The sequence below is a fragment of the Osmerus mordax genome, chromosome 5, assembly GCF_038355195.1.
Source record: "Osmerus mordax isolate fOsmMor3 chromosome 5, fOsmMor3.pri, whole genome shotgun sequence".
Classification (NCBI taxonomy): Eukaryota; Metazoa; Chordata; class Actinopteri; order Osmeriformes; family Osmeridae; genus Osmerus; species Osmerus mordax.
The window spans coordinates 11,933,682-11,943,521 of NC_090054.1; the positions used below are offsets into that span (position 1 = coordinate 11,933,682).

A 9,840-nucleotide genomic window follows, 5' to 3' on the forward strand; every position below is an offset into this window, starting at 1 on the left:
TCGGCACGCCTCGTTGCTGTAGCCGTGGGCGTGGAGGGCCTCGGCGCACGCAAACAGCACCTGCGACACGATGACACGGGTCAGATTAAGTCGCGTGCCTCGCGTGAGATCAAGACGTGCGCTCGTGCTACTAGTCAGAGAAGGCAGCTAGCCAACACAAGACAGAGGTGTGAGGAACTGGGCCACCCTGTGGGTCCTCACCTCCATGCGGCCCTCCTGCTCCAGGGGTTTGATCCCAGCGAAGATGTCCGGTTCCTCCTCGTGGTTGTTCTCCGGCACCCCTCTGTCCGGCCCCTCCTCCGACGCCGCGCTCAGGTAGTAGGCCTGGTAGTCGTCCTCTCCCACGGGGTCTCCCCCTGCCGCCGCCACACTCGCAGCGCCCTCCGGGACCTGATTGGCCGGAGCGGCCACAACTCCTCCTCCTCCTGCCCCGCCCTCTCTCCGCCCCCTCGGTGGCTTGGCAGCGATTGGCACGGGGTTGGTGGCGGGCACGGCCGAGGGTCGGGCTTCCCCGGCCGGGGGCGCGCCCCCTCGCCGGCGACCTCCTCCAGGTCGCCTTCGAGCTCCACCTCCTTTTCCACGAGAACGGTGGCGGCGGCAGCGACGACCACCACCGCTTCCTTGGGGGGGAAGGCGGCGGCGGCGGGGAACGGGGCGACGTGGTTGGCCCGTTTGGGGTCGAATGGGCGCTCCTTGCCGGCGTTCCCCGCCCCGCTGTACTTGCGCGGCTCTCGGAGCAGCGGGCCGGGCGAGGGCAGCATTTCCGCCGGCGGCGGCATGAACTCGAAGGTGTTGCTGGCTTCCGCCCCCAGCGCCAGGCTGGACCCGTCGTCCAGGCTCAGCTCGGCCATGTCGGGCTCCAGGGAGCTGTCCTCGCTGCTGGTGCGCCGTTTGACCGTGGCGTGCTTCCCCCCGACCCCCCCCCCCGCCGGCCCCCCCTCCCCCGGACGCCCCCTTGCCCCCCTGCGCCAGCTTGCCCTTCCCCCCGGCTGAGGAGGACGAGCTCCCGGCCTTGTACGAGCCCTTGCCGCCGCCCTCCTCCACGGACAGGGACACCCCGCCACCCCCCGCCGCCAGGCGCACCAGCACCCCCGGCCCGCCCCCCGCCGACAACCCCTTCCGCTTGCTCGCGACGTTCTCCTTGGGGCGGACCGCCACTTCCTGCTGGGGCGAGTAGCCGCTCCCTCTGCCTTTGTAGTCCTCGGAGCTCCCCGGCCTCCCTCCTCCTCCCCCTCCTCCTCCGGGTTCGGGGGGCTCCAGGCCGGCCTTGGCCCCCCTCTGCTGCTGCACCGCTCGCGCCCAGCAGAAGGAGGCGCTCTTCTTGTCGGCGCTGCAGTAGGTGATGCCCGGCAGGGGGTAGGCGGCCTCCCAGTTGAAGTAGCAGGACTCCACCGCCGGCTTGAAGCCCTGGAACAGCTTGTCCAGGGACTTGCGGTGCTGGCCCCTCTTGACGATCTCGATCACCTTCAGGTGCCACTGCTTGAGCTGCGCTGCCAGCTCCAGGCGCCTGGAGGCGGGAGAGAGGGGTGACCACGTGTCAAAACACACAAACACGCACGACTCCAAGCTAAACAAATATGGCACCGTGACGGAAACACACACACACGTGTCCACACTCTCTCTCTCTGCAAAGGAGACCCCATCGCTCCACGTTTTCCTTTTACGTGAGTGTGTTTAACACAGACTATAACAGAGCGGCCATTTAGCCTGGTGTGTATGGAGTGGGAAGGGATTTAACCGCCCCCAGGCTGCAGTCCCAACAGCCTGTTGGGACTGCAGACTAACCCGTGACACGCTACATCGGGGGGGGCACTGCAAGCTAACCCGATTAGCCAGCAAGACTAACAATTGTCCAATACCTTTGAAGATATATCTATATTTTTGGAACATTGCTGCCTTTATTATTTTTATAGGGATGGCATAGAGAGACAGGAAATGTTGGGAGAGAGAGAGAGTATGACACGCAGCACAGGGCCCGGGTCGAATTCGAACCCAGAGCCCAAGAAATACCCAATCCAACCCAAGAGACACAGAGTGACGATGCAAACTGAGAGGGCAGATTAGCATTCGAGTTCAACACCATTCAGGGAAATAGAGGACAAAACGTGTGACAGAGAAAGTCCCGCTGAGCCATCAGGCAGCGAGGGGGGGGGGGGGGGGGGTGGACAGGAGCATCTGCAGAGGTCGAGCGCGGGAGACAGAGAGGGGTCAGGAACGAGACCTGACCTCTGGGGGCTCATGGTGGGGTCCAGCACAGCCAGCCTCCACAGCACCACCATCTCGTCACACATGCTGGCACAGGCATGCGCCGCCACCTCCGACTGCCCGTTGCTGCGGCCCGTGTGCCCGCTGGCGCTGCTGTGGGAGGCGGATGTACGCACGCTGTACCACCAGCCGATGATCTGCGGAGAGAGGACAGCGTCACCTATGCCGGACACTGGGAGCGCGCGTGGGCGTGAGGATGTGTGGATGTGTGTGTGTGTTACCTGTTCGTAGGTGAGACATTGCTCGGTGAGGATCTCCAGAAGGGGGGCGGCGTTGCTGTCCCTCCTCTTGAACATCTCCCTGACGATGGACAGAAGGTTCCAGATGCCCTCGGGCTCGCGCCCCCTCAGGGGCCGCAGCAGACAGGCCCACTCAGCCGCTGCAGGGGGCTCCGTGGAGGACAGGTACATGGAGTTGACATCACTGAGGTGGAGGAGAGAGAGAGACCGACCGACACACACACACACACAAGCAAGAGATATCAAAGTTGAGACCCTTTTTGTGATCAACTTCAGACTGGAAGGTTCCGGCAGAACAAGAATACATTAACAGGCGACACGCAGTTAACCATGAAGCCTTTGAAGACAGACAGCGGACAAAGAGCTTTGGCGACTCCAGACTGACTACCGAGTACTACTAGATTCCCCAGTCACCACTCCAATCCGCGGTGAGAACGTAAACTCCGATATCCTCCCCTCGCCTCACCTGAAGACCACGGGAGAGGGTCCGCAGAACTTGTGCAGGGTCTTCTTGATGTTGTCGCTGAGAGTGGACTCGTCCAGGTACCAGGTGCTCTGGTCGGAGGCGGAGGGTCCGGCGGTGGGGTCTGCACACAGGGGGGGGGGGGGTGGTCAAGGAGAAGAGAGGGTGAGAGGTGGGGGAACGTGTTTGCGCTTCAAGCCACCGTCCATCACGTCCTTCGGTTTCACTTTCATTTCCTGATCTTGAAATGGGAAATCTCTCTTGCGAAGGTGTGACCTCGGCCAGCGTGAAACATACAAGGAGAAAAGGATCCACAAAGTCGAGGCAGAGAGCCCGTGAAGCGTGAGGGCACGCTGCCCCCCGCAGGACAAACAGGGGGAGCGCAGCAGCGTCCGTACCTGGAGCGCCACACACGGTGTTGATGGCCGTGGACTGGGACGACAGCAGCTCGTCCAGGAGCCGCTGGGCCGTGGGCAAGATCTGAAAAGCAGGATCAAACCGCGCGTTACACGCCGCCGCAGCCGCCGCGCTGTCCCTCCGCTCGGCCGGTACACCCCCCCCCCCGCCCCCCTTCCGGTACGCCGCCTCCCGGTTGGAAACGGGGCTCCACTCTGGGTTTCAACATCACAGCTCTGATTACAGCCAAGACACACAGTTGCCCTTAGAGCTGAGTAATATTAGACTGACCAGCAGCGCACCAGTGAGTGGGACCCATAAGCAGACAATGGTGGCACTGTGAGGTCTTTATCTCAGGAGAACAGGGTCCACACAAAGGGAGTATTGATGCCGGGCCAGTTAACAGGCTTGTAGGGAGCTTATGTAGCTGTAAAGCTAGTAGCTAGTTAGCTTCCAAAAAGTTAAAACACAGCATTCTCTTTTTCCCTCGGGTCCTACCCAATTGTCCATGGGTAGCTACGGAGGCCTTAACCTTGGACTTGATGGGGGTTGTCTCGATGGCTCAATGGTTATGGGCGTGTACCATGTTGACTGAGGCCTTACCACTGGGGCCTGGGTTCGATTCCAGTCCAGGCCATTTCCTGCAGGTCCACCCACACTCTCTCTCTCTCTGTCTCCCCTAGATTTCCTGTCACTCTACACTCTCTCCCCCAATTAAGCAGAAATACCCTCAAAATATATCTTTAAAAACTCTGTGTATGACTGTCTCATTTTAAAATGGCTTCAAGGGATTCATATTTTTCAGATCAGATCTTGACTGAACTAATGGAAATTGAAGTAACCTACAGAGGCCAGATTTCTAACAAGTTCCTGGCCTGACAAGTGTTCCATCGGAGGGCTGGCAGTCAGGAGGGTGGGGGGTGTCTGAAACGGGGTCACCTCCGAGATTGACGCGCTGTAACGGACCGAGGTCTCACCTGCTGAGGAAGCTCACTGATGAGGTACTGGGCGAACTTCTGCAGCTGGTCCCTCTGCAGCCGAGACAGCGACTCAGACACGGGGGCGCGCAGGCACACCGCAGATGCCTGGGGGAGGGGGGGAGGGGGGGAGGAGGCAGGAGGGGATGCTTAGCGTCTGTTATGTGGCGGTATCAAAACCTTTCAACTTCATCTGAAACTGAGAACTTTACGCAGCCCGCCAACCAAAGCACACCGCAGCTCAACTCCCACAGTCATACTTTGATAACGCCATCTAGAAACCCACTCTCTATGGTGCAGCCTGAGAAAACCTTTCAAAAAGGAATAGAGTGCGTCTGTGTGCGCGCGTTGGTGTGCATGCAAGCGTGCCAACGGCAAAGCTATATGGCGGATCCCTCAAAGCCCAACGCTACGCCGTGGAGCATTCGCTCATTTGCAAATTGGTGGACTACGCCCGATAAATAATGCACGCCCCTGAGAGGGCCAGGGTTTGATGAAGGTTCGGAGCTCCAGAAGCTCGTGAAAGAATGTGGAAAGGCACAACGGCTACCCCCTCCCGCCTCGCTCCTCGCGTCCAAAAGAAGCCGCGCGTGTTCACGGGGGAGGAACACGGAGGGAGGCGGAGGAAAGGGTGGACGGAACGAGGGGACAGAGGGGGCGGATGAAGAGCAGGGGACGGCGAGAGAGGGAGGGAGAGAGAGAGGGAGCGAGAGGGAGAGAGAGGGAGGAAGAGAGAGGGAAAAGATAGACGGGAGAGACCCGAAAGAACGAAAGTGTAAGCGTGCTAATGGTCGAGCGGCGGCTTATCAAAAACAGTTGAGATGGGAACGAGAGCCTAGATGGGAGATAATGGAGAAGAACGGAGGAGAGGAGGGGGACGATAACAGGGAGCTGAGAATGAACCAATAGCCTGGCTAATAGGGGACAGCAGCGGGCTAAGAGAACCTGCATGCCCGGGCTCTAATACCCCGTTTAAGAACATTTCATGCTCTTTAATAGGATTATATCAGCAGCATATATGCACACGTGCGTTGACACACGGCCCTCAGTGAGACACACTTTTTAGTATTCCATCCGTTGAGATGACATTAAACCAGTATTTGTTGTTTTGCATGCATCCTCAGATGTGTGTGTGTGTGTGTGTGTCTACTCTGCAGCTCCACAATCCAGTGAGAGCACAGAGGAGGAGGGGGAAGGGTTTGGTGTGAAGACACACACACGCACTGGTAGGTTCCTGTGAAAACCACACAAAGCGCTTTAAAGGCCACAGCTATATTCTGAAACACTGTGAGGACTACACTCTCCTACTCGCAATTATTTCAGGGGGTGCGGACCTAGCAGCTGAAACTGGGTTTATTTGGATTGTAAAATTGAACAAAAAAAACTAAAGGATCCCACTTTTAGCCTTAGCAACCACTGACTCACTCGTTGCTGTACAAGTTGCTGATAGCATTGTCCTACACGCGAGTTAGGCTTAAATTTCAAATAGTGTATGCGTTATTTGCAGGAGCAAATCTGTCGCCTCGCAACTCCCTGTGGCACCAAGGCATTTGTAAAGGACGAGGTTCACCTCCAAATATAAAGCCCCGTGTGTGTCCCCCCTACATGAGCGGAGGGTTCCTGAGGCGGCCTCGAAGAGGGCCCCGTCACCTGGAGGTGACATGCGTCAATATCCCTCACCCAGAGATGAGTGACTAAGGCAGGGCTGATGGCAGCAGTAATGGATCTATATGAGGACCTGGGAGGCGAGAATGACTAATGCTCCTCATTCGGTACCATCAGCCTCTAATGAGCCTCATAAAAAGGTTACAGAATAGCTGTGAAAACAGGCCTGTGGCTGAGAGAGAGAGAGATACACAAAGAGAGAGAGAGAGACAGAGACTATGTGCATGTGTTTGATAGTCTGTGTGTGTGTGACAGAGAGACAGACTGTGTGCATGTGTTTGATAGTGTGTGTGAGAAAGACAGAAAGAACGATTGTGTGTTTTTGTGGGTGCGCGAGAGAGAGAGAGAGAGAGAGAGAGAGAGAGAGAGAGAGAGAGAGAGAGAGAGAGAGAGAGAGAGAGAGAGCAAGAGCGAGACTGTGTGCATGTGTCTGATAGTGTGTGTGTGTGTCCGCCTTACACTTACAGCATCTCTACAGTTACGCACATCTGACTAAGTGTGAGTTAAGACCCTCACAGCAGGAGTGTTGCATGGCCCGAGGCGCTCTTCGAAAGAGAGCTACTTCTGCAGTTTGCGTAGAAGAAGTTCGAAGCAAGTCAGAGCTGGTCATTTTAGCCGTATCAAGTCGAACACAGGACTGACCATTTCATACTTAAGCTCTCCTACACACAAACGCTGCAGTAAGGCCCACCTACACGATGATATCAGGAGAAAGCAGGCCCAGTCCTCCACCCATAGACACAGGCTAATCAGAGCCTCCCACACACACACACGCCTGAGCAGGCTCCAGCATATGACCTGGATCCAGAGGGAACCCCCACAGTTCTCTATGACCCACATGTTTATTCAGTCCGTTTCGAAGGTCTCTGGTTCCAGCATACACTGTTGTTTTTCTCCCTCGTTCTGGCAGTCCAACTCACTCACAGAGTGGCACACGGTTACACTCACAGGGATGTTCATTCATCCACCCACACACACACACACACTCACGTTGTGAATCCTGAAGAGACAGAGGGCCACCACATGGGCACACCACTTGGCCCCGGCGCCACAAGTGCAGCTACAGGAAGTGATGCGGCAGCGGTCGAACATGACCGCCACGTTGTAGGCCCCTTTTGATTGGCCGGCCTGGGGCGACACAACAGTGGCACTGAGGTGGAAACCTGCAAGAGGAGACAGAGAGAGAGAGAGCGAGAGAGCGAGAGAAAAAAACAGAGAAAAGGAGTGAGAGATGCATACGCACAAAATGATCCCTGAAAAGGTGCATCTGCCTAGCTGACACACTGAAAAACTTGGAACGAGAAATACAGGTTTGGGCCAAAGGGCACCAAAGTCTCCCACTGCGATGGCGAGCCAGCTGCTTAGTGACAAAGGTCAGGCCGAGCCAGGCCGCGCCAGGCCGCGCCAGGCCGGGCCAGGGTCTTAATACCGCTTCACCCTGCTCTGCCAGACAGGAAATGAAAGGCAGTTTTATTTCCATCCACACAGAGCGAGGAGGAAAAGGAGGCAGGAGCGGAGGATGAATGAAGGAATGCCAATAAAGGAGGGAGAGAGAGATACACAGGAAGAGAGCTACAGAGGGATGAAGGCTAGAGGGGGGGGGGGGGGGGGGGAGGTAGGAAGAAAATCATCGAGTCAATGAACGAGGAAGAGGGGGAGGACTTGAAAGAAGGGTTAGGAGTTGAGAGAGAGCCGGCCAAAAGCTTTTACCCGCTGGACGCCTGCCAGCATTCTCCTGGAAAGTCAACACAGAGCAGGACAGAAGGAGATGGAGAGGAGGTACGAAAGAGGGACGCGAAGAGGTTAACAGAAAGAGAAAAGGAGAGAAAGAGAACAAGGGGGTGGGGAGAGAGAAGGCGGGCACAAATCCGTGCGACTGTTCCAAATTCAACAGGACCCCCTTCGGAGAGCCGAGCTCACTGGTCCCGTCTCTACTCTTTTTACCTGGCAATCATAACCCCTGGCTCACCTACACACACGCACACACACACACTTTAACCTACTTCCCTTAGCCTAGCCCTTCCACTGGGAGAAAGAGGGTTTCCATTACCTCACAATGAACTCTTAATACATTGGACATAATATCTCACAGAAATTCCCTGTGCAGAGGAAAACAATGAGACAATCTGTATGCTGTGATACTGTGAGAAAACCCTTGCGGAAATGGCAGAAGGTCTGAGGTAAAGCTTTTCATTGTTTTAATATTGAAACCGGTTTGAACAGGGAGGATTCCGCCATTTGCTGACAATATTCCTCGATAGGCTACCGGTCCACTGTTCCAAAATTGGATGGACGTGACATCACAGGACTGTGATTGCAGACGGTTTTTAATAGCTCTGATTAGTGAGACAATATTAAGGCTTTCCCAGTGGACAAGGAGTCTTGCATCCGGCTGAACGCAAGCTGAACACATCTGACATAACCTACTAAAAAGAAAAGAAAAATGCCTTCTTTCCTTCTCTCCTCTCCACAAGTTGATCTCTGACCGGCCCTGTCTGAATGGAACACATGGGCTTGTCTGCATAGTTGTCACAGATAAGAGCAGTCCTATGTCAGAGGACAAGAGTGAGGGATGGTTACATGTGTAGAGTATTCCACTAGTGTGTGTTTGTGGCTCCTTTTGGGCCATTAGAGCAGCTGTAATCCAGTAACTCGGGAGATAATCCAGTCATCTGGGATGATGGGCATATCAAATGCATGATGCCTAATGGACTCACGGCAACCACTGAGGTGAACCAGCTCAGCATCTGGTAGGAGATTAGCTAGGAGACATGTTCCATTACTGTCGTCATAGAGACAACCCAAAGGACAGTGGTCGTGAGACACCTGGTTTAAACTGGTGGTGGAGCAACAAGTGTTGGTTGATGGTGACCCTGTCACTCCTTCTACACAGGCTGTTCCCAGGTAAGAAGGATGCTCCATTGTGCCATTCTGTCCAGAAGGTAAGAACATGGAACGGGGGGGGTCATTGTTGTAACGGCATTAAGCCGGCAGCGGAGACAATCACAGAGTCGAATCGACGTCTGTGTAAAAGGGAGAGCCGTCATGGCGTCACGCCTCTGATTCTGGAAAACAGCATGCTATCTGAAATCTCACACGGGGCGGAATTACGCCCGGCTTTGTTTGGTTCTGTGTACACAAACAAAGCTGGCATAATGAGGGGTGTTCTTAACGGCTGTATCCGTTTTCGGGATCTCAGTTTTAACAGGGTTTTGTTTGTGGTTGTCTTCTCTTCAGCCCACTGCTCACCTATCTGGTGTGAGAGTGTGTGTGTGTGTGTCTCCTGCCCACCTATCTGGTGTGTGTGTCTCCTGCCCACTGCTCACCTATCTGGTGTGTGTGTCTCCTGCCCACTGCTCACCTATCTGGTGTGTGTGTCTCCTGCCCACTGCTCACCTATCTGGTGTGTGTCTCCCCTGCCCACTGCTCACCTATCTGGTGTGTGTGTGTGTGTCTCCTGCTCACCTATCTGGTGTGTGTGTGTGTGTGTGTGTCTCCTGCTCACCTATCTGGTGTTTGTGTCTCCTGCCCACTGCTCACCTATCTGGTGTGTGTGTGTGTGTGTGTCTCCTGCTCACCTATCTGCAGCGGGTCTTTAACAGCTCTGATCCGGTACAGCTGCTCCCCACGCTGGAACTCATCAGGGCTGCCGTTGGCTAAGCAGGAATAGAGCCTGCGGAGTGAAGGAAGGAGAAAACAGAGGGAGGGGGGGAGAAACAGACAGGAGAGGGGCGGGGGACAAAGGGAGAGAGAGAAAGAGAGAGTATATGGAAAGAGAGAGATGTGTGGATGAAGGCTGTTTTATCTTTGAAGGCCATCTGTTTGTAGCTGATGT

At 55.5% G+C, this 9,840-nt stretch overlaps 1 protein-coding gene across 1 annotated transcript in view; it reads right to left on the reverse strand.

Annotated features, from left to right (window-relative positions):
- Nucleotides 1–9,840, reverse strand: part of LOC136942710 (zinc finger SWIM domain-containing protein 8-like) — a 64,988-nt gene that overhangs the window by 2,299 nt on the left and 52,849 nt on the right. Inside the window, exons 3-13 of the mRNA XM_067235679.1 lie at nucleotides 9,584–9,678; nucleotides 6,996–7,168; nucleotides 4,341–4,448; nucleotides 3,366–3,447; nucleotides 2,971–3,091; nucleotides 2,487–2,688; nucleotides 2,227–2,402; nucleotides 950–1,507; nucleotides 491–876; nucleotides 202–356; nucleotides 8–60 (exon numbers count right to left, since the gene is read on the reverse strand). Of these exons, the coding sequence (XP_067091780.1) occupies nucleotides 8–60; nucleotides 202–356; nucleotides 491–876; nucleotides 950–1,507; nucleotides 2,227–2,402; nucleotides 2,487–2,688; nucleotides 2,971–3,091; nucleotides 3,366–3,447; nucleotides 4,341–4,448; nucleotides 6,996–7,168; nucleotides 9,584–9,678 (2,109 nt within the window). The remainder of the gene's footprint in view (nucleotides 1–7; nucleotides 61–201; nucleotides 357–490; nucleotides 877–949; nucleotides 1,508–2,226; nucleotides 2,403–2,486; nucleotides 2,689–2,970; nucleotides 3,092–3,365; nucleotides 3,448–4,340; nucleotides 4,449–6,995; nucleotides 7,169–9,583; nucleotides 9,679–9,840) is intronic.